The 24,840-nt window shown below is 53.9% G+C and overlaps 1 protein-coding gene across 4 annotated transcripts in view; it reads right to left on the reverse strand.

Moving 5' to 3' along the window:
• Positions 1-24,840, reverse strand: part of LOC116953915 (estrogen-related receptor gamma) — a 127,983-nt gene that overhangs the window by 18,869 nt on the left and 84,274 nt on the right. For all 4 annotated transcript variants that reach the window (XM_076051987.1, XM_032974222.2, XM_076051988.1 and 1 more), the window contains exons 3-4: positions 21,158-21,274; positions 119-229 (exon numbers count right to left, since the gene is read on the reverse strand). In XM_076051987.1, coding sequence (XP_075908102.1) covers positions 119-229; positions 21,158-21,274 — 228 coding nt within the window. The remainder of the gene's footprint in view (positions 1-118; positions 230-21,157; positions 21,275-24,840) is intronic.

The following is a 24,840-nucleotide window of genomic DNA, read 5'->3' on the forward strand; positions in this document are numbered from 1 at the left end:
GGCGAGTGTCGTTAGCGAGCTGCCACAAAGAGAACCGGCACGGCGCATGGGGGGGGAGGGGGGGGGGGGGCCGCGGGCGTGTCGAGCGTTGTGCTGCGGCCTCCTCTCGCTCGCTCACGTGGTTTCTTGGCAGGCTGGTCCAGCTGGGGCCCGAGGAACGGGCTGTTCTCCGCGTCGATCCTGCGCTTGTACTTCTGCCGGCCGCCCCGCACTCGGTCCAGACGGACGCCTGCGTGGCAACGCACGCCAACGCAACGCCAACGCACGCCGTGAGACTAGTTGGCGCCCGAACGCGCGGCTCGACAACGAGTAAACGAAATTAAACTATTTTTTTATTTTACCAGGTTAAGGCCCACTGAGCTGCATAGCTCTCTTTTTTTCGGAAGCGACCTGGCCACAAATGACAGCTCAACGAAGTGGCTCGTCACGTGGAAATGTACAGCAGCCAAACACTCTAATCGCGCGTTTCTAAATGTGGGGGGAACAACTGGAGGATCCGGAGGAAAATCCACGCGACCAGGGGGAGACACACACGCAAACTCCAAATATACAGCAGCAGGCGTCAGGGGTCGGGATCGAGCCCACGACCTCCTGTGTACCAGGCGAGGTAGTCAGCATCTCCTAGCCACCGTGGCGTCTTCCCGACGTGCCGACCGCTACTACGACCATCATCCCTCCGTTCGTTCCCACACGCGCGCCGGGGCTCAGGGCGAGGAGCGTTCATGAGCGGAGAATGAGGCGGACGAGGAAGAGTCAACTCCGCGCTCGAAGTTGCGGGTAGATGTGACGGGTAAGGAGGACTCCCGCGGCAGGCCGTGTGGCACCGACGGACAAAAAAATTAGGGGATGTGGCTCAAGCTATTCTCGGTCGCACGAAACCACCCGGGCACAAGTTTACAAAGCCAACTTAAACTTTCCAGACAAGAGGGAGCTGAAGTGGTTTTATTCTTAAAAAAAATGTATGTCATTTCTTTGACGAACTTTTATTTTAGTTTTGTAAATTGACACCGGGTTGAGGGGGGAAGCTCTCTCCACCCACCGTCTCCGCTTCTCGCCCTGGGCCCTCTAATTTAGAGCACGGCCACCCACTCGCCCGACGCGTGTTCTCTTTTTACACGCTTTTATTTAACTCGCTGTCCTGTTGTTGTCGCCGTCGTATCCTCAAATCTTGTAACTCAATTTTTACCCACTTCCCAATGTGGTATCCACTGCAAACTTGGTATACTTATGTCATACTGATGACAATACTATATTTTATCATAAAGAAATACATTTTTTTTAAAAAAACCCATCTTTTTTACATGTTATGTTTGGGCTTGGGTCTAATTGTCCACGGTCAACTGACGTTGGCTGTAAATCACCACGGTCCCCTTACGTTATGGCAAGCTTCGGGGCCACTTCCTGAAGTCGTGGAGTTTTTCCATTACGACTACGGTACATTTCATTAAAGCGTGTTTAAAAAAAAAAGTATTTTTAAACATTACTTATTTTTAGCAAGACGAAGCCTCATTATCACAGTCACATCATCCCCACTCACCGCTGCGTCGTTCTCCGCGTCCCGGTTCACGGTCAACGCCGTAGGATTTCCAACGATCCTCCCGACTAACAAAAAACTACAACCCCATCGCGACGGCTGTGGCGACATCGTAAAATACGGGAAAATTGCGCAATCCTTTTTTTCGTTTGTGAAGTACTGCAGGAGTGGGGGGCGGCGGGGGGGGGGCATGTCTCACGGGAAACCTGCGTTGTTTCCCGTGATGCCGGTCCTAAGCTTCTATTCTGACATTTCTGCTTTTAATTTTACTTTTCATTTAGCTAGGTGAGAACTCAAGAGGCCCGGCGGGGGGGGGGTGAAGCCTCGTTTGCAAGAGTGACCTTGGTTGGCAGAATTAAGTAAAAAAAAATACAAAGGACCGGCATAGCAACGAAATGTAAACGCCGGCGTCACGGGATGATTAGAAAATATCGCAAACTTAACCCAACGTGCAGTCAAAGCTGAATTATTACATTCCCCGCAGAGCACAAATCGGCTCGGGCAGAACAGCCCCAGATTGGTCTGCAACACAAGCGACAAAAACTCAGCTACGGAAAACCATAAGCATTGGGACATATATAGGGTGCCTGTAGTCACTAAAATAGCTGTCAAAAGCAATTGCAAGTGAAGCTATCGCGAGGAATCGCAAGTTTTAGCTCATGCGTAGATCAGTGTTCTTCACTGCGGGGCCGCTGGCGGCCTCTGGTGGCCTTTAGTGCGGCCCCTGACGTGCGGAGCCCCTGACAAAAACACAAATGGTGACAACAACCCCCCATCATCATCATCGTCGTGCTGCTGTCAAACCCCCAATGGTTTCAAATGTGTGGCGGCCCTTATCGGCAGAAGTGCCACGCCACACGCCCCCCGCCTCTGAAAATGAGTGAAGACCACTCGCGTAGATCATTGCTTTTGTAAAGGGCTTCTCTGGGGAGTCCACGTCTGCTTGGAGAAGAACCCTAAACTGGGCAACTTCCTTAACAGTGCCCCAGGGTGCACAGCGACCTCCAAGATGTCAATCAAGCGCGATGTCCCAAGTACGAGTCAGTCCCCTACCTCTGGCACCGTCCTCTCTCTGCGCTGAACCAGCAACCGCACCACTGACCAATGCAGTTCTTAAACATTTCATCATCATCATCATTATGAATCAGCCATTATTAATACACTGCTGGATGAAGGCCTTGCCACACAAGCCGTCAATCTTCCCGATCCACCCGGCACACAACTGCCCACGAGGCGGTGAGCATTTCACATTTTCCCTTTGCTCACCGCTTTCTTCGCGGAGAAGTCTTCAAACTATACCAAACACTTTTGTTTATTTTACACGGTAAGGCCCACTGAGCTACGTAGCTCTTTTTCGGAAGCGACTTGAGCTATCAACGAAGTGCCTTATATCATCACGTGGACATTTAAATAGCAGACAAACTCTAAACGCGTGATGCAGATTCGAAATGTGGAAGGTAAAACCGGAGGACCTGGGACCACGTGGAGATCGTGCAAACTCCAAATACAGTGAAAGCTTGGATTGCGCAGCATAATTCGTTCCGGAAACGTGCTTGTAATCCAAAGCACTCGCTTATCAAAGCGAATTTCCCCATAAGAAATAATGGAAACTCAGATGATTCGTTCCACAACCCAAAAATATTCATGTAAAAATTATTAATACAAAATACCTTTTTATATTTTTATTATTTAAATGTAATGTAAAGTGATCAAATTTATTAATTAAATTTAATCGTCGCTGGTGTGAGGGAGACGAGAGAGAGGAGAAGAGGAGGAGGGTTATTGTGTAGGACGACTTTCACTTGCAGTACAGTTACTAAAGAACAGTCACTACACTTGGACACAAAATTTTTAAAATGCTTTACGCACACACACGTGGTCATAACACTGTAGTAAACAGTATACACGTGGTCACAACACTATAGTACTGTAGTAAACAGTATACACGTGGTCACAACACTATAGTACTGTAGTAAACAGTATACACGTGGTCACAACACTATAGTACTATAGTAAACAGTATACACGTGGTCACAACACTATAGTACTGTAGTAAACAGTATACACGTGGTCACAACACTATAGTACTGTAGTAAACAGTATACACGTGGTCACAACACTATAGTACTGTAGTAAACAAGATACGCTCGCACGGATGTTGACTATACGAGTGAGGCACGCCGACTGAGACCGAGCATGGGAGACGATTACCCACAATCCCGCAGCGAGAGAGAAGAACCATCGGCTCAGTTGTGATCACGTGACGCTCGGCAGACAAAGCGTATACGTACTACTCGTATTGCAAGACCCTCGCTCGTTTATCAAATTAAAATGTATTTTAAAAAAGTTTGCTCGTCTTGCAAAACACTCGCAGACCAAGTTACTCGCAATGCAAGGTTTTACTGTATAGGAGGCGTTAGGATTGCGATCGAACCCACGACCTTCACCCCATTTGTGAACAACAGCCATATGAGACATTAGTACATCAAATCGGCATAATCATTGGTTCACTTGCAGCTCAAAGGCTCAATCCAGGGCCTGAGGCCAGTGGGAAGTGCGCTCAGGGGCAGAACGTGTGGGGCAGGCTCCCTCCACACTTGGCCCCGCTTTGTGAGTGAACACCTAATAGCCTGTGTCCGCCCTGGCCCGAGCCAGAACATTTCATCCGAATCAGGAATTTCTTGCGGCAAAAAACGGTCAAATTATTTACGGCCGCTTTATCACTTTTTATTTTTTTCCCTCCGCGTAAATCCAGTGACGGGCGCTTAAATTACGCCGGTGGAAGTAACGGCCAGCGGCTTGAACTTTTTTTTTCCTCTTCCCCGCACACCACTACCAGCCCGATCCCCCCCCCTCCCCCCCCCGCCACCTCCCCCACCTCACACCTCCCCATCGGTCGCTTAAAAATCACATGCAGAGCCGCCCAACTGCAGCCACTGGGTAAGGTTTTCATGTAAAAATGTGTATGATTTACGTGACATCACGTCCGGTTTTTGCGCCCGCTCCACACCGCCTGAGTTACTGCTTCCACGAGGGATTGGAGCTGCGGTAAAAAAATCAATGAGCGCCGACCGCTGTGTTGCACGTGCGTGCTGCACGTGCGCGCTGACGTTACGGCTTTCTCAAAAACGCCGTTACGCCAAAAATGTCAGCGTTCGAAACGTCGTTCCATCCGGGCAAGCGCTCGACTTAGGATGCGGCATTCAATAGATTCTATATTTACGCAGCGGCTAAATTTAATTGCTTTTACAAGGAGAGACGATGAAAAACATCTCTCCGGACGCGTGTTCGGGTTTGTTCCGGGCTTTTAGTTCGGCGTGAAGTCCGATGTTCCGCTCCCGCGTGCCCGGAGCGATCTTCCTCCTCTTCACGTCATCGCGCCGAACAACTCGCGGCGGCACAGCCCGAGGTCCCGTCGGGGGAGCTACGCGGGGCCGAGCAAGCGCGGAATCCTACGCGAGAGGCGATAACTCCGCGGACAACAACGATGAAAAGCAGAGCACGAATTGAGGGCCGCGGAAACTGGAAGCGCGCAGGAGGAGAGACGCCCAACGACTACGTATTTATTTCATTAGACCTCCTTTGCCAGTACCAAAATGTAATAATAGGGTTTTTCCCTTTTTTTCTGCCAACAAAACTGAAACATTTTGGCGTCATCTGGTCGAGCACCAATTGGGTCGAGGCTCAAAAGAAAGCCGTCCCTTGGTGTGGACCAATCAGTTTCAAGGACAATGCATATATTATCATAGTATGTTTTTTGTTTGCAGACATGAATCCTTGTAAAAAGGTTTCAGTTTTGTTGCCAGAAAAAAAGGGGAAAAACCCTATTACTACGTATTTATTATTTGGTGGCTTTCTTAGCTTTCCTATCACTTTGAACTCCCGTGTATTTCTGCACTGTTTGTCGTCGTAACTTTGTGACCCGCCGCTACTGGAACATCTGTGAGAAAGAGCTTCACGAATAATCGGATTCTTCCAAGTCGAAATAAAGATTCCGATTGGGATGAAGATTCTGAACTCCGCGCACATAACCGAACGATGCGGGGGCCGCTAACGGGTCACGTGACGAGCCGTAAGTTCGTGTAACCACGGACTAACTATTTAGTTTACCAGGTAAGGTCCCACTGAGCTACGGAGACATTTTTTCCAGAAGCGACCTGGCTATCACAAATGATAGCTCAACGAAGTGGCTTATTAATCACGTGGACATTTACAGTGGCCAATTACTCCAAACGGACGTCGATTCTAAATGAGGGAAAAACCTGAGAAAAATCCACGCGTTCACGGGGATAGAATCAGAATCAGAAAGGGTTTTATTCGCCATGTAAGTTCACACCGACACGGAATTTACTTTGGCAGGATGGTGCATACATTCAACATATAGGAATCTAAAATCTTAAATAAGTTTTAAACAAGTCTTACTATAATAAGGGTTAAAAGTCTAACACTAAGGGGCTGAAGTATATAAAATTAAATAAATATCGAATATAAAATAGCTTTAAGATATAATTTAAAAATACAAATAGGGAAACATAGTTAATATCAGCAACGTGTCGTTATGTAGATCAAATGTTAAAAACAGTGTTAGCCCTTGGCCTTGTTTAACAGGCCAGCAGCAGATGGGAAGAAACTGTTTTTATGGCGTGAGGTTTTGGTCCTGATGGACCGAAGCCTTCTGCCGGAGGGGAGTAGCTGAAACAGAGAGTGTCCAGGGTGGGAGAAATCGGCCATAATCTTCCTCGCTCGCCTCATAGACCTTGTCGTGTGCAGGTCCTCGAGGGTCGGTAGATTGCAGGCAATTACCTTCTCAGCAGTGTGGATGATACGCTGCAGTCTGCTCTTGTCCTTGGCAGTGGCAGCAGCGTACCAGACGCTTATGGAGGAGGTGAGGATGGATTCAATGATCGCTGTATAGAATTGCACCATCATTGTCTTTGGCAGGTTGAATTTCTTCAGCTGCCGTAGAAAGTACATCCTCTGTTGAGCTTTCTTGGTGAGGGAGCTGATGTTCAATTCCCACTTGAGGTCCCGGGAGAGAATAGTGCCCAGGAAGCGGAAGGACTCTACAATTTTTACTGGGGAGTCTAACAGGGTGATGGGGGTGAGTGGTGCTGTATTCTTCCTGAAGTCCACAACCATCTCAACTGTCTTTAGAGCATTTAGCTCTAAGTTGTTCTGGCTACACCAGGTCACCAGATTGTCAGCTTCCCACCTATAGTCAGACTCATCCCCACCAGAGATCAGCCCAATGAGGGTGGTGTCATCCGCAAACTTCAATAGTTTGACGGACAGATGATTGGAGGTGCAGCTGTTGGTATACAGGGAGAAGAGCAGAGGGGAAAGGACGCAGCCCTGAGGAGTTCCGGTGCTGATGGACCTGGAGCCAGAGACTTGTGTTCCCAGCTTAACGCACTGCTTCCTGTCAGACAGGAAGTCTGTGATCCATTTACAGGTGGTGTATGGCACGTTCAGCTGGAAGAGCTTGTCCTGAAGCAGGGCAGGGATGATGGTGTTGAAGGCAGAGCTGAAGTCCACAAACAGGATCCTGGCGTAGGATGCTGGGGCGTCCAGATGCTGTAGGGTGAAGTGGAGGGCCATGTTAACTGCATCGTCCACAGACCTGTTGGCTCTGTAGGCAAACTGAAGGGGGTCCAGGAGAGGGTCTGTGATGGCTTTGAGGTGTGCCAGGACCAGGCGCTCAAAAGACTTCATTACCACAGATGTAAGGGCGACCGGTCTGTAATCATTTAGTCCTGTTGGCCTTAGCTTTTTGGGCACAGGGATGATGGTGGAGGACTTGAGACAGGCTGGTACATGGCATGTCTCCAGGGAGGTGTTAAAGATGTTGGTGAACACCGGAGACAGCTGGTCAGCGCAGTGCCTGAGGGTGGCTGGAGAGACAGAGTCCGGCCCGGCTGCTTTGCGTGGATTCTGCCTCTTGAAAAGTCTATTAACTTCTCCCTCCTGAAAGGAGATAGTCGTCTCTGTAGTATTGGTGGGGGATGGGGCCTCTTGGGTTGGAAGGGGTGGTTCAGGACAGTCCAATTGTCTTTCAAATCTACAGTAGAACTCGTTCAGGTCGTTGGCTAGGCGGGAGTCGTTAGTGGTGTGGGGGGCTCTGGGTTTGTAGTTGGTGATCTGCCTGAGCCCTCTCCAGACAGAAGCAGCGTCGTTTGTAGAGAACTGGTGTTTTAGTCTCTCTGAGTACAGTCGTTTAGCCTCTCTCACCGCTTTGCTAAACCTGTTCTTCGACTCCTTGAATCTGTCTCTATCTCCACTCCTAAACGCTTCCTCCTTCTCCAACCTCAACCTTCTGAGCTTTGCTGAGAACCAGGGCTTATTGTTGTTAAAGTTCACCCTGGTACGTGTTGGGATACAGCAGTCCTCACAGAAGCTGATGTAGGACGTCACAGCCTCTGTGAGTTCATCCAGACTATTGGTAGCAGTCGTGAACATATCCCAGTCAGTACAGTCTAAGCACGCCCGCAAATCTTCCACAGCCTCACTGGTCCACTGTTTAGATGTCCTCACAGCAGGTTTACAGAGTTTTAGTTTCTGCCTGTATGCAGGAATCAGGTGGACCATGGCATGGTCAGAGTGTCCTAGTGCTGCTCGGGGGACGGCGTGGTAGGCTCTACTGACTGTAGTGTAACAGTGATCCAGAGTGTTCCCTTCTCTGGTTGGGCATTTAATGAATTGTATGTATTTGGGGAGTTCGTGGCTGAGATTACCTTTGTTAAAGTCGCCAAGTACGATAACCAACGAATCTGGATTTGCTCGCTCCACACTCAGAATCTGATCGGCGAGCATGCGTTGGGCCTCTTTAACCTGAGGACAAGGCGGCAAATAAACTCCGACCAAAATGAGCGACGCGAACTCGCGAGGCGAGTAAAACGGTTTACAGGTTATAAAAATTGATTCAAGGAGTGGAGAACAATGTTGCAGAATCACTGTGACATCTACACACCAGCCACGGTTAATGTAAAAACAAATACCACCGCCTTTCGTCTTGCCGGAGAGTGCTATGTCACGATCCGATCTTACAAGATGGAATCCTGCTAGTTGTAGCGAAGTGTCCGGAATCAAATCACACAGCCATGTTTCCGTGAAGCACAATGCAGAAGCTGAAAGAAAGTCTTTGTTTTTTACCATCAGTAGCTGAAGTTCATCCATTTTGTTGTACAGTGAACGTACGTTGGAGAGGAAAAAGCTCGGAAGCACTGTTCGGATCCCGCGTCTGCGTAGCCGTACTAGAGCCCCCGACCGTTTACCCCTTGGGCGGCGTTTCGTTGCTTGAGCAAAGCCTAGCGCGGCATTGACTAGAATGCCTACTAATTCTGCCGCTGGAAGCAGAAAAGTAGGAATTAAATCCACAGGAGTTGTTTCCCTGATATTTAAAAGTTCGTCTCTTGTTAGAGAACTCCGAAAATCTTGGCAAAACACTGAATTGACAGACAAAACAAGACAAAACAGGGCGCACCGACCGGCTGAGGCTACCATCATCAGCGCCATCTTCGCACCAGCACGGGTGTGCTGAACAGCAGGACTCTCTCACCAGCACTGGTGTGATGAACAGTAGGCCTCTCTCACCAGCAGACAAGCAAACTCCAAATATACAGCAGGTGTCACAGGGTCGGGATCGAACCCACGACCTCCTGCATACCAGATGAGGCATTTAACATATCTCCACTGTGGTGGTCAAACACCGACAGTCAGTTCCCGTGGGAAGAACCAGCAACCACCAGGACAGCCCAAGATGGGTGAATGCCGTTCCCTATATTGTAAGTGTGACCAGAAAAACGCCTGTTCATGGTTTTTCGCCATTTACTTAGCGGTGCTTTTAAACTTGCCCAGACCACGTCAGCTATCTCGACCTGCGCCCGTCGGCCAATCAAACCACATCACAGCCAGCGGTGTTGTCTAGCACAGTCGGCTACGTGCGGTGCGAAAGAAGTTCAACACCCATACGTACATGCATAAACGCGCGGCGTTACTTTTTATTAATCCAAGTCGATATTTCACTGCGCATGTGGCTTCATGGCCAGTTGTTGCTTAACATAAATACATTTTAAAAATACATTTCTAAGCGCTCTTCAACTGATGACTAAATCACACGCACACATGGGCGCAACCGTAGCCGGATGAAGTTCAAATTTGACTCTTTAATCAAGGCTGCGCGAAAATGAAATGTGAATCGATGTGGGCGTTTGCGATTCTGGGCAGACCTCCCTCACCCCTCCAAAGGATCTCTCGCTCGGTCGGAGGCATCAGCCACACAACCACCACCCCACACCCACAACCCGATGGGCCTCAACACTTCAAAACGTGGAAAGAATACGTCAAATGACGCAGCTAAGCATCGTTACCATGAACGCATTTAGCCGTCACGCTGAGCAGAGTAAAAAAAAAAACCACAACAATAACGGCAGAGCATTTTCCTGCCGCACGGTACGTGTAACGATGCTCGGGTTGCCGAGTGAGCGGTGAAAAAAACAAATATTCCTTTGAATTTCGATTTAAAGCTTTCGTGACTGCAAGGATTCATATTCTTTGGTTCTTTCGGTAAAGTCACGTAGAATGAGAATAAAGTAATAAATTAATAAAATAAAATAACACAATAAACGTCGTGAGAATTTTATTGTGTTATTTTATTCTATCAATTTATTATTTTATTCTCATTCTACGTGACTTTACCGAAAGAACCAAAGAAAATATTCCTTTGGGCTGAGATTAGTCTCTCCCATGAGCTGAAACAAGCAGGACTCCACAAACCAGGAGCACTCGTTGCAGTAACTCATCTTTGGTCACATCTACAATACGGGACGCCACGGCGGCGAGGATATGTCAACTACCTCGCTTGGTACACGGGAGGTCGTGGCTTCGATCCCGACCCCGACGCCTGCTGTATTATACTTGGGAGTCTGCGTGTCCTCCCCGTGGCCGGGACATTAAAAAAGAAAAACGCCACGAGTGAGAACGATTCTTCCCCCGGCGAGCGTGGCTGGGAGCAATCTTTAATATCGCAATCACCTGTTCCGGTGCCGGGCTCCTTCGCTCCGCGGTTGCTAAATCAGCGCCGCGCTTGGCATGGGATTGTGCCCAGTGAGAGTAAGTCCCGCACACACTCGCTCGCTCGCTTCGCACGCGCCCCGCACCCCGCCAAGTCACCTCGGCACTAACGCCGCGCGTTTTAATTACGCACCTAATGGCCAATTTCATTTACGAGACAGTGTTTCACTCCGTCCCGCGGCCAGGTGAAGACGCGACGTCTCTTATTTATTCATGTTTCGATCGTCAATTAATTTTATTCCGGACCCTTCCTCTTGGCGCTTTTTAATTAGCACCTCTCCCCATCGCCCCCTCGTCTGCGCTTGGGGCTCTAAAAACGGCAGCTCTCCGGCGCAGCTCCCCGCCGCCGGCGGCGACACGAGGACCCCTCGACTCGGAGCGAACAAAAAACCGGCTCGCCGCCAGCGGCGCCGGCGGCCACAGGGGTCCCCGTGACACCGCGCGCGAGCGCGTCGCCTCGCTCTCTCGCCAGATGCCGTGCAGATGTTCCGGCAAAAGAGAAAAAAAAAGGCAACAAGCGGGTCCCCCCGCGAGGCTGGGGGTTCACAAGTCGCCGGCGTACAAGACGGCGAGCGGAGCGGCGGCGCGCAACCAAACTGGGGCGCGCGCGAGGAGGGTTTCTGCCGGTGGGTCCAATTGGCGGAACGACGGTGTGCTAAGTTTTCCGAAATTAAGTTTTCCTGTGTCACTTCCACCCCCAACAGACCCTCTCTGTCCATGCAGGAGGACAAATGGGCTGTCGCCGCAGCTAGTCGATCTGCAGGGAGGTTGGATGCGTGTGGGTGCGGTGAATCGTGGGTAACCCCCACCTCTTCCGAGCCATCTGGCCAGCGTGGAAGAGTAGGCCAAGTACCCTCCACAGACAGGGGCTCTCTGCGCCTCCGTCGGTTTGGAGGCCCTTCTGCCAGCAGTGGCATCGGCAGGCACTTGCAGGGCTGCCTCTTTAAGACACCTTAAACTTTTAATTAATTTCACTCAAGGAAATTAATTGATGCTACAAAGTGTTTATTGTATCGCAGGTCTACGATGAAAAATTTACTTCCTGTCTCAATGGATTCTCTCTCACCCGGTCTCAAACATCAACATCATCAGTTTAACGTTGGTCGCTTGTGCGACCAACATCATCCAGAATATTTTTTTGGGTTAGAGCGTGTAAATGTGTCGTTAAACCCGTCACAGCCAATTAGTAAGGTTTGTCACGTATACAAAAACCTGCCAAATAGTTACTAGTCAGAGAGTAAACCCCACAACATTTACAATTGTGAATGTTGTGGGTTTACGTGACAAACCTCACTAAATTGGCTGTGTCGGGTGGTGGCGGGTTTAGCGACACGTTTACACTTACGCGATCTAACCCCAAAAAGCTTCCGTCACGGAACATCATCACCGTCGTCGCAGTGACGAGTGACGATCCAGATTCGCCCTGCCGGATTTGTGTGCTCACCAACCAACCACACCTCTCGGAGAGACGCTCTCGGGTCAGACCGTGCGCGTCTTCGGCACGATGCCCACCCCCCCGACCTTCCGGACGATCGCGAGCGCCAACCGAGCATGTGAATAATCGCGTAAACAAAGCGCGGAAATTATGAATGAGTGCGTCACGCCCGCCGGCTGGCATCGCCCCCCTTCACCCCAGCGAGGCGCCCCACCGAATTCATTTGACGAAGGCGGCATGGAAATCGGGGGGGGGGGGGGGGGGGGGGGTAAGCTCTCCGTGCGCTCGGCAACTTTAAGACGTACGCACCTACACGTATCCGCGCGTGTGCACGCACGGACACTCGCGATCACATTGTCCTGCCAAGTGCGACCACCGCGGCGGGGGGGGGCAGGGGGATATATAGCGCGTGCTGGCCGGCGACAGGAGCTCCCCCTCCGCCGCGCTTGCCATTTGTAACGTTACCGGGCTCCGTAAATAACCGCAATCAACCCGCCCTGCCAGTGACGGCCACTCATGGCGGCATCCCGCGTTAATTTATGGCGGTGTTTCGTAAGCCCGACAATACATCGCCGGCGAGGGCTCAGCGGCGGCGGCGGCGGCGGCGGCGGCGGCGGCGGCGGCAGCTTCGCTTTGCTCGTTAGAATGGGGCGCTGCAGGAGTGTTAAGAAGGGCTTGGGGCGCGTGGAGCGAAACGTCGGGACGATCGAGCCCAACAAACACGCGCGACCCGGGGAGCTGACGACGACAAGGGCCGGGTAGAGCGGCGCACTCCCGCGCCGTGGAACTTTGGAGGCGACGGTTCTGCTGGGCAACAAACCAAGAAATCCGAGTTGGTCGCGAGACGACGGGCACTGAGGTGATGGTCGTCCCGTGCGGGGGAATTAGCCGGTGGCGAGTCCAGCGGTGGAAACTCCGCGTTCCGATGATGGGGCCGAGTTTATCCAAAGGACAAAAACTGTTGACATCCGTGTAAAGGAGTACTCTCATTTGATTAACCCCCCCGAAAGATTGGGGTGCCGCGGTGGTGAGATGTCAACTACCTCACCAGGTATGCAAGAGGTCTGGGGTTCAATCCCTACCCTGGTGCTTGCATATTTGGAGTGTGCATGTTCTCCCCGTGGTCGTGGATTTTTCTATGGGTCCTCCGGTTTTTCCCTCCACATTTAGAAACGTGCAGTAAAGAGTAGTTGGCTGCGATAATTGCCCACGTGACAAGCCACTTCGTTGAGCTATCATTTGTGGCCAGGTCGCGTCTGAAGCATTTAGAAGAGGGAAAAACCAGACGAAAATGGAGAAAAATCCACGCGACCACGGGGAAAGAGACGCCCAAACTCCAAATAAACAGCAGGCGTCAGGGTCGGGATCGAACCCACGACCTCCTGTGTACCAGGTGAGGATGTTTACATCTCACCACTGCCGCTTTTCGAGACAAAGTGCAAGCAGTAGCCAGTGGTGGCGCCAGTGGTGGCGGTGCTGGCGGCGGTACTGGTGGCAGCGGCAGTGGTGGTAAGTGCTGGTGCTGGAGGGAGTGGCGGTGCTGGTGGTGGCAGCAGAGGTGGTGGTGCTGGTGGTAGCGGAGGCGGTGGTGCTGGTGGTAGCGGAGGCGGTGGTGCTGGTGGTAGTGGAGGTGGTAGTGCTGGTGGTAGTGGAGGTGGTGGTGCTGGTGGTAGCGGAGGTGGTTGGTGCTGGTGGTAGCGGAGGTGGTGGTGCTGGTGGTGGCGGAGGCGGTGGTGCTGGTGGTAAAGGAGGTGGTGGTGCTGGTGGTAGCGGAGGTGGTTGGTGCTGGTGGTAGCTGAGGTGGTGGTGCTGGTGGTAGCGGAGGTGGTTGGTGCTGGTGGTAGCGGAGGCGGTGGTGCTGGTGGTAGCGGAGGCGGTGGTGCTGGTGGTAGAGGAGGTGGTGGTGCTGGTGGTAGCGGAGGTGGTTGGTGCTGGTGGTAGCGGAGTTGGTGGTGCTGGTGGTAGCGGAGGTGGTTGGTGCTGGTGGTAGCGGAGGTGGTGGTGCTGGTGGTAGCGGAGGTGGTTGGTGTTGGTGGTAGCGGAGGTGGTTGGTGCTGGTGGTAGCGGAGGTGCTGGTGCTGGTGGTAGCGGAGGCTGGCAGCGAGCGAGCGCGGGAGGGGGTGGCGGCAAAGTTTGCCTGCCACCCCTGCCCCGAAACAAGGGAGGCCTCGCTTCAAGCGACACTTAAGCAGCTCTGGGAGAATGACCCAACGTTTATGAGCGCAATCCCGGTAATCTGGGCCTGGCACGCTTCATTAGGAGCCACGGATAATCCCGTGGCTGGAGGCCTTGGCACGTGTGTGTGTCTGTGTACGTGTGTGTGTCTGTGTACGTGTGTGTGTCTGTGTACGTGTGTGTGTCTGTGTACGTGTGTGTGTGTGTGTATCTGTAAAAGCAAACGACGGCGGTTGGGGCCCCGCTAGCGCAAGGTGGGCGTGCGAATCTAACGCCGGTTCGGGACGGGCGCCCTGACGCATGAGCGAGGTCGTTTGTGGAAGGCCCGGAGGCAGCGCGCGAGCTTTCGTGGTAGGCCCGGTGGGAGCGGGGGAGTGTCAGTGGAAGGCCCGGTGGGAGCGGGGGAGTGTCAGTGGAAGGCCCGGTGGGAGCGGGGGAGTGTCAGTGGAAGGCCCGGTGGGAGCGGGGGAGTGTCAGTGGAAGGCCCGGTGGGAGCGGGGGAGTGTCAGTGGAAGGCCCGGTGGGAGCGGGGGAGTGTCAGTGGAAGGCCCGGTGGGAGCGGGGTGACCGTTCGGTGCGCCGTTACCGCCGCCACGCCCGAGCCGCCCACTCGAGGACAGCTATCAGTCGGGAGGGGTGACGGCAGACACGCGTCGGGGAAAAAAAACGCCGCGGCATTTGGCACGTGCTTTTGTGTTGGGAGGCCGACCTCCCACGCCCCCGTGTGTCTCTCTCCCTCTCGGTCTCTCCCCGAGCTACCCCACGTCAGCTGATGGACATATCGGTTTTTCCCACGGAAGAGCCGCCTAATGCCGCCACCAAAGGTTGGCGCGGCGCCGGCCGCTACGACGTTATGGGGGCACCAATAAAGGGCGGTGGGGGAGTGGCGCTAAACTGGGGGTGGAACCGCGACAGATATTATTATTTTTTTGCTACATTCTCTCCCATCACCTGCTCAGCTTCGCCGCGCACAGGGGATGCGGCGACGCGTCTGTGACGCCCGCTGCAACGAACAGATTTTGCCGCGAGCGATTACATTTAAAAAATATATATTATTGAAGGCGAGAGGACGACCGGGACCGCTCCCGCCGGCCCACCGGTCGCAGCGATGCGCAGCTGCACGGCAAAGACAACTTAGTGACTTAAAGAGATTGGGGGGCGGGGGGGGGGGGCGGCATCGCAGTGGCCGCGCTAAAACAGCCGCCCCCATTTCTCCTCTCCCGCCCCTGGACCGGATTCAAACGCCGCGGGCGACAAGGCGGTGCTTGCAGCGATCCCTCTGGCGGGACGGGCTTCCTTACGACGCACGTCGCAAGGCAGCAGCCGGCTCTCGGGCGCGTTAACGCACGTTAATTCACGCCTAATAAAGCGCCAATTTTTTTATTTATTTTTTTACCGCTACAAAGACGCGACTCGGGGCCGGTCACGGCCTACGCGAACAGGGAAGTGCGGCGTCCTACGTACGCATGTCGAACTTTTTTCGCACCGCCGTGCACGCAACCGCCAAACCATGCTGATCGGAGGTGCGGGGGAAGGACAATAAACCAAAAGCAAAAAGCAGCTACTGAAGAATTAGTTTTCAATCTGGATGATTTAAAAGTGCATAGCCCCAACGACTTCTTAATATCGGAAGAAAGAGCGTTCCGGACGGCCGCAGAAACGCGCCCGAAAGCGCCGGGCGATGCGGTGACCGCCACCGTCTTTGTTCGATGGCTTAGCCAAAAAGCCGCTGCTGCTGCTGCTGCTGTTGCTGCTGCTGCGAGGATGACCGTGGTTTGCGTGACGATGGTTTATGCTCCTTGACGAGACCAGCGAGGTTTCGGAAGTGTATCATTTTCTCAGGGTCCAGTTCGGGAGCACGCGAAAGGAAAAAAAAAAGGGAAGTGGGTCAATTTCAAAGTGTTCTCGATTAATCTGGGATGCATTAAAGCAAACGCAACCATCCAATAAGCACTTTCGCCTTCCAGAGCAAATCAACAAAGTTTGGTTCACGGGAAGCTATCGGTGGGGGGGGGGGGAGGTTTGGTTGGTTTGCCAGGGATGAGTAGGGACACAGCTGATGGATAGTCGTTATCATGCATCACTGGACCTCAAAATTAGCACTTCATCTGAGTGCAGCCGAACACCACATTACAATAAATCTTTATTTTAATCAATAGCCATTACAGGGACGCTCCCCTGGGGGGGGGGGGGGGTAACGCAGGGAGGGAAGGGAGGGGAAGGAGGCTTCGGCGTTGGGACAGGGGCGTTGGGACAGGGGCGCCGAGGCTGAAAGTCCTCTCGGTGAGACAAAAGCCAGCGGTGTTCGCTCACAATGGAAGCGGCGTTGCGCGAGCGCGGGGGGGAGAGTGCGTGGATGACGCCTGTACGTCTCCCTTTGCCGCTCACACACACCCCTCTCTCTCGGTAGCAGTCGGCTGTAAGGATAAATAATTATGAAACGGTAACTAATAGCGCTTCGTCAATCCACTGCTGGATTAAGGGCACCAGCGCGCTGCGTATTTGGTGATAGTTGTTTTGACCATACTGCACCATAATGGTCAGTGTGGGTGGGTGGGTGAATGGCTGGGGGACGGGTGGAACGATGCAGCGATTGCTTGCCACCGGCCGGGTTCTCGCACCGCGCTATGAACCCGGTGACCTGAGTTCGATTCCAGGCCGTGTCTAACATCAGTGGCAAGTGACAGCCGAGCCGGTCCTAGGCATCATCCCCCCTTCACCAACCCGAAAATTGTCCAGCGTGGTGAAGTATGGTCAAACATTATTACATTAACATTATTTGCGCGGCAATGGCATGAACCGTGAACCGCGTGCGTGTGCAGCGACGCAATCGAGCCTGCAAGTAAATAACTGCAGCGGAAACGAGGTGGTATTTGGAGAGGTTTTGCAACGGGACTGCTACCTGCGTTGTGATTTATTTAGGAGCGCACATCGATGGTGTCCGTAACTTGGGGGGGGGGGGGGCGGGGTAAGTAAACGGTTAAAAGAATAATTACTCTCATCAGCAGCACTCAATCGCACGCAGCGCACGCACGCACACAAAGACAAAGACCCCCCGCATAGCCTTCCGAACGCTCTCGGGTGTTCTCAGCGCAGCGCGCCAAACCGCAACACTGCCGCTCCTCCCCGCACAAAGCCACACGCGCACACGCGTACGCACGACGCCACGTGAATAGGAACCCCCTCCCCCCTCCCATCGCACCTCACCACTGCCCCACCTCTCACATCACTCACCCACCTCCCCACCCCAAACAGCCCCCCCCCACCTTCAACGCTCACCACGTGACACGCCTGTTCACACACGGCACCCCCATTCTCAACAACAGCGCACGTGCGCACGCACACACAAACGGAGCCAATCTTTTCAGAAGTTGCGTCTACGCCTCTGGCATAGGAGGGGCGCATGGACGGGGAGGGGGGGGGCTGGGAGGTTGTTGGGTTCAGAGAGGGCGGCTATGGAAACACGCGCCGTCAGCTGTCTGCCAGTGCCTTCCCGCAGCGTCTCGGGGGCTGTGTTTTACGATCGTTTCCACTGTTTATTTTGGTCTCCGCTTGAGGACGATTTGTTGTGCGCTCAAGGCAACAGGTCACACACAAACGGACGCGTTCGCCCACCATACAAAACGCATTTTAAATACGCGGTCCGTAATTGACGGGATAATGCGTGTACCATTTTATCAGCGAAGGGTGAAATTAACGGGCCCACATCTATTTGCGCGCGCACCACAGAGGCACAGTCGATCCACTGCTGGATGACGGGGCCTCCCCACGCCGTGTGCGACGGAGTTTGTGTTGGATGAAGGCAGGGAGCACGGATGTGGGAGTGTAGAAGTACAGTACAACAATGGATTCTGCTGTGCTGCCCTCCGCTTCACCAACACCATGCCCCACGCGCACGCGCGATGCGTTGGTGGTCGCCAATCAGGGCACGGGCCAGGCATGAGCCAGGCACGGCCCCACTCGGCTTGAGAGAAATCTGACGAGATGGGGGCGTGCATTCCGGGTGATTAGCTCCAGCGCACGGTGCCCCGCTAAACGCCGATTGAATCCCCTCTCATCCTCCGCCCCTCCTCCTGCTCCCCCCCCCCCTCAGCCATCCCACCCTACCCCATCCCCCACGCGACTCAATCAGCCATCACTCGTAGATATGTTCTCAAATTCATTACGGGGAGACGTGATGATTTTATTACGCCATTAGCGAAATAAGTTGGATCAATTTATCTTGCCGCTTCGTTCATAAAAACCAGAGTGGTGCCAAACAATATGCCTCGCCACTGTGCTTCGCGAGCTTCGGGGCCTTGGCAATTAATCATCTTAAACGGCTGTTGCGCATTTCTCCGGCACGGCCGCGTAGCGGCGGTGGCAGTACCGGCGTGCGAGTCAAAGCTTTTTGAAAGCCGGAGGTTGGCGGATCACACGGATTACGTAGTCTGTTGACGAGGATCTCAACATGCCGGGCTGCGAGGTGGCTAGTTAGATGGCAGTCTGGAGGCGAAGAGTGGGCCTCAACCTGTCGATGATCAAATAATACATTCTAGCCGTTCTCGATCTACCGACGGTAACGGAGAGGTGGTGGAGGACAGAACCCGGTTCCGATATCAATGGCCAATGTATGTTGGATTTATTTCGCACCGTACGTAGTCAACAGTGCTAATCGGAGGTTCCAATCACGTTAGCCGTGAACTAGGAATCGAACTCGGATCCATGGGGTCTGTTGGCACCCGAGCATACTATGCCACCGCCCCCCCCCCCCCACCAAATACCCCATCCCCTCCCCTGGCTTACAATGACATCTCTTAAAAATTGGGCCTATGGTGAAAATCATCCTGAATATGGCCCGATCTTGTTGAGATCTCGAAAGCCAAGCAGGTTTTTTTTTTTGGAGCCTGGGTGAGCGCCTTGATTGGAGGGACCTGCGCTGGAACGCTCAGCGGCGTTCGCCCGGGCTGCGAGGTGGCCAGGACGGTGGCATGCCAGAGGCTCCCTCGAATCCGTCCAACGCCTTGTGCCCCACACGCATGCGCGGGGCACAAGGCGTTGGGGGTCAGCGGAGGGTAGCACGCAGCAGAATCCATTGTTGTACTGTACTTCGACGACCCCACGTCCGTGCTCCCGCTGCCCTCATCCAACGGAATAAACTCCGGCGTCACGCACGGCGCGGGGGAGGGGGCCCCCCCTCATCCAGCAGTGGGTCGACCGTCCCTGCGTGTACACGCGCAGGAGATACGGGCCTGCTATTTAACCCTTCTCCCCTATAGAACGTACGTGTGCGTAATTCCGTCCATCCAGCGTCCTCCAACGTGAACAAGCCAAACACGCATTCGTACACAAATGGCCAAAAAGCCCCGGTGGAATCGGAAGCTCAACGAGTTGTCGAGGAGGAGTCGGGCGAGAGGCTCTGTCCCGGGTAAAAACCAAAGCCACCGTTACCGCAAATGTCTGCGAGTTATTTCCCCGAGCACTCCCCAATTTCCTCCAACGCGCAAGCAGCACTCGTTCGTAAGGGATTGGCCATATAGCACGACACTGGATCCTCTTAAACGCAGTCCTGATGCTCCGAAAGGTTTTCCTGCTAGTTGCGAGCTCCTGATCTAATGTATTACTACAGTACAGCGGTCCGCCACCGCCGTCACCACCAAAGACAAAGATCCCCACCTATAAAGCCTTCACAGACTGTTGGGGCGAGTGCTGTTAGCAAGCACCTAAGAAGGCCGCCATGGCACACGAGGGGGTGGGGGTGACCAGCAGCACGCCCGGGCACTTTAAAAAAACCTGGTGCTTAAACATCGCACCAGGTACTCATTTCAGGCCGAATTGACCTAGGGGAGGCCCAGGACCGGTTCAGATAATTGTCCGTGGCGTTGGCCGTGACCGGAAATCGAACCCGGGTCACCGGGTTCGTAGCGCGACATCGTCACGATTCAGGATAACGGTTCTAGGACCGGCTGTGTGCAGTTTTTTTGAAACCGTTCAGGAGTTTTGCTTGCACTGAATCAATGCTGCTGACAATATGCACTCCCAGAAGGCCGTAGGGACCGATGAGTTGCGTAAACAATTTTTTGTTTGTTTATATTTTATGCAGGAGAGACAGAAATGTGAGGGAGACGCTGCTGCCGCCTCGTCTCGTTTCTTATTTATATCTCCCACATCCACGCCAATTATTATTCTGGTTTCAATGTTCCGTCTCGCATAATAAACCTTCCGTATTCCCCTTTAACACTTCCTTCCCCTCGCACCTACAATTAGCACAGTTGGCTGTGAAAGAAGTTCAACGCACGTACGTACGCGCCACGGTGGCGAGATGTTAACTTACCTCGCTAACGATTGCTTGTGTTGCGATCAAAACGTCGCAGGTTTTTTTTGCTTTTGTCATGTTCTTTGAACCTATCTAAGTGACTTTACCGAAAGACCCAAGAATATGAATTCCTGCAGTCACGATTTACCTCGCCTGGTCGCGTGGATTTTTCTCCAGGCCCTCCCGTTTTTTTCCTCTCCCCACATTGAGAATCGTGCCTTTCAATCGTATTCAGCTGCTGTACATTTCCACGTGACGGAGCCACTCCGGTCGAGCTCGAATTTTTGGCCACGTCGCTACTATAACCGAGTAGGCCTTACCTCGTGAAACAAAAATAAAACGTCACTTCGCATCGTTTAGTTCAGACATACAAGCCGAAGTTGCATTCGCATCACGCGTGCATCGTTTAACCCTTAACCACGCGCTCTTACGGAAAAGCGCGGAGAGCCTGCGTACGGCATCGCAAAGCGTGGGCCTCGTGTTTTCCCACGGAGTGCTTTTGCCAGGGCTGACAATGAAATGGGTACCCGGAAGGTAAAAAAAAAAAAGATACGTAATAAAAAGATGATTAAATCTAATTTTTCAAGCTGCTTTCCGCGGTGGAGTTTTCTTAAAACAGGCGTGGGTTTTCCTCCGGGCACGTCCTCACCTTCCTTGAGCATGCCCACGGTGAGGCACTTCATGAAGCGGCACGCCTGGCACGACTTGCGGCGCCGCTTGGTGATCTCGCACTCGTTGGAGGCTGGGCAGCTGTACTCGATGTTTCCTGGTGGGCGCGGAGAGCAAAGGGGGGCCCCCACCGGCAGGCGCCAGCGCGCACGAGGTGGGGGGCAAAAAAAACACACAGGCAGGTGAGTGAACAGCCGCGCTGGCGAAGACAAAAATCCCCAAGTATAGCCTGCAGAGACCGTCAGGGGGCAAGTGCTGTCAAGCGAGGGCCTACGAAGGCCGGGCTCGGCGCACGAGGCGCTGGCGTGGGCAAGCACCACGGCCGGGCCCGCCCTTTGTCTCGCGAGCGCCGATGGCAATGCACACCGGCAGCCGAGTCGACCCACAACATGCCCAGGAATGATTCGGATATCACCCGCCTCTGATGTTTGCAGAATGAGACTCTTTATTTGTCCTGGAAGAATCCGATGAGCTATGAAGCTCGATTTAAAGCTTTCGTGACTGCAAGGATTCATCTTCTTTGGTTCTTTCGGTGAAGTCACGTAGAGTGAGAATAAAATAATAAATTGATAAAATAAAATAACACAATAAATTCTCACGACGTTTCGGCCACAACACAAGAAGAAGGCCACTTGTGTTGTGGCCGAAACGTCGTGAGAATTTTATTGTGTAATTTTATTTTATTAATTTATTATTTTATTCTCATTCTACGTGACTTTACCGAAAGAACCAAAGAAGCTCTTTTTTTTTTTTCCCGCAGACATTAGCCACGACCGAGAATCAAACTCAGGCCGCTGAGTTCACGGCGGCCACCGATGCCGCGTGGCGAGTGATTCCGTCGGTGCACCGGCACGAAAGGTGTCGGCGAACAACGCTGGACGCAAATGCACCCCGTGGCATTAAGCCCCACCAACAGCAACCATAACAGCCGCCATTCGCCACCAAGTGGCGGTGATGGTCACCACGGCGCCTGTGCCAGGCCAGGTGCACTCCGAGGCCACGTGAAGCGTCGGTGGCTCGCTGCTGGCAAGGAGGTCGTGGGACAGACCCAGGTGCCATGAATGAGATGACTGGCAGAAAGCACCAGCTGTGGCCCCCTACTGTGCCAACTTGTAGCATTTTAGCTGCCCGGCGCTCCGCTCGTTGTTGTGAGCGTCGGTTCTTTGGCCTCCATTTTTGTTGGAGGGTGACTGCCGCCAACTGCCCAGTAGTGTCCTTCACGAGCCTCCTCTTCCACAACGGCCGATCTTGACACCACTGGTAAGTCAACATCCTCCTGTACCGCAATCAGTCCATCACTTTTCCAGCCCACGACGTGCCCCGTTTAGCCCCCTCTACCCGGCCATACAGAAGCTGCTTGGGCACGCGGTGGGCTGGGCATTTGGGCTAGGTGACCCAGCCAACGCTGCCTCGCCTGCCGGAGGAAGCTCACCCGTGGGACTGCGTCCATTAAGCCCTAAAGCCCCGTCGCCACCTATCCCCCCGTGTGTTCACTCCGACGTCCCTCACAGCAATTAGGGTGAAGCATGCCACCTATCCTCGCCGGGTGCCGCCCTCGTTTCCGTGGGTTGGCAGCGAGTGGCTGCCCTCCCTCCCTCGGTCCTCACGGCCGCGCTCATTCCCATCCCTTCGCTCGCTCGCCCGCCCGCACGAACACACGCATTTCGCCTGGCCCGTCACCTGCTTCGTTTACCCGGCCACCTCCGACCCAGCATACATCGTCGCGTTGTGGCTTTTTCTGGACAACCGCCAGCAGCTTTGCGGTTGAGTCGTCCGTAAAATCGTGGTCTCCGTTTCCGTGTGTGGCCACAGGGACAGGTGTCATTAGGGGGGGGGGGGTTCCCCCACCCCCCTAGGCTCACGAAGTGAAAATTATAGGAGAGCATCGGAAAGACTGAAATGAGAAGGGTCGGAAGGCGCTTTGAGATGCTGGGTCATTGAAGTGCCCGATAAATACGACGCTTTATAATGGGGGTTCTCCTTTGTCGCAGCACCCAGTGTGGTCGCAGTACCCAGCGTGGTCCCAGTACCCAGCGTGGTCCCAGTACCCAGTGTGGTCCCAGTACCCAGTGTGGTCCCAGCACCCAGTGTGGTCCCAGTACCCAGTGTGGTCCCAGCACCCAGTGTGGTCCCAGTACCCAGCGTGGTCCCAGTACCCAGCGTGGTCCCAGCACCCAGTGTGGTCCCAGTACCCAGCGTGGTCCCAGTACCCAGTGTGGTCCCAGCACCCAGTGTGGTCCCAGTACCCGGCGTGGTCCCAGTACCCGGCGTGGTCCCAGCACTCGGTGTGGTCCCAGCACCAGCGGTCATTTGTTCGGTGTTCTGTCCACGACAACTCGCAGCGAACCGCACCGCAGGCTCTTCTCGCTGACGTTTAGCGCTGGCAATAACGCAGCCGCAGCGGAGCAGACGACGGCAGGGCAGTCGGCCGCCCACCCAAGGCCAATGGACACCGAAAAAGGCGCTGACCGGCTCGGGGGGCCTTAGGCGGCAGCGTGACGCCGCGCGGTTTCGCGAGCGCGCGCCGGTCAGCAATCCGAGGCGCGTAGATTGTTTCCTCTCCCAAGGGGTTGCCCCCGCCCCCCCCACCTCCCCCCGGGCTGCAGGTTGCGTGGGGCAAGATTGGAGGGAGGGAGCAGCCACGCTTGGGGAAAGCCGGACAGCGACTCCTGTGACGGCACCGCCGTCGCCAAACCTCGGCAAAGGCTCGTGTCTCTCTCTCTCTCTCTCTGCAACGCGCCGAACGGAGGAACGGACGGCAGCGCTCGCCGAGTCACCCGGCCCCGTCTCGCTCCGCGGCGAGCATCGCGCTCTCAAGCGGAGTGCAAAAAAAAAAGAATAAGAGTAAAGAAAAAAGAACCGCTCAGACACACGCCGCAGTTTGCGCGCCGCAGACACATTGAGACGGAGTGCGGGCGCGGCGGCGTGAATTATTTAAAGGGGGGGGGGGGAGGGAGGGTTCCCGCTTTTATGAGCTGTGCATTTAATAAATCAACCCGTGGCGCCGTGATGTTTGAGAAGCCTCCGCCCGGCCCGCCGACACCGTCAGCCCAGACTTTACACACGCGCTGATTGCACGCCCGTGCGTGCGAGCGCGTGCGAGCGCGTGCAAACGTGCAAACGAGCGTGCGCGCTGCTGCTGTACAAAGATTGGCAACGAGCAGTGGACTTGTACGGAGTTCACAGCCGGGCTGTGTGTGTGCGTGTCTGTGCTTTGCAAGTGCGGGCACACACACACACACACACACGCGCGCGCGTGATGTGCGAGGCGCGTTGAGGAATGTCTGGCCAGGGGACTATTGTAAAGTCGGGTTTGTAGAGCAAAGGGTCCAAAAGGCCAATAACGCTATGCAGCCAGGAGCAAACAGCGCTGTTGATTGTGCGATACATAAGGGTGAATGTTTCTTTGCTTGACCTCGGGAATTCCAAAGTGCAGAGGTACGAGGAAAGAAGCGGGGAGCTAGCGGAGTGTTGCGAGCTGCGGTCGGGTGGAGACAAAACCGTTGGGTCTGACGGACGGAGGAGCGAACGTGCGAGCGAACGTGCGAGCGAACGTGCGAGTGAACGTGCGCGGGCACGCAGTGGCGTGGGTGGCATGGGCCCTGGTGCAAGGAATGGAATGGGGTTGGGGGGGGGGGGGCTCCCTCTGTCCAATTTCTCCAC

This window comes from Petromyzon marinus, chromosome 53, assembly GCF_048934315.1.
Source record: "Petromyzon marinus isolate PM22_M1 ecotype Great Lakes invasive population chromosome 53, UKy_Petmar_22M1.pri1.0, whole genome shotgun sequence".
NCBI classification, from domain to species: domain Eukaryota; kingdom Metazoa; phylum Chordata; class Hyperoartia; order Petromyzontiformes; family Petromyzontidae; genus Petromyzon; species Petromyzon marinus.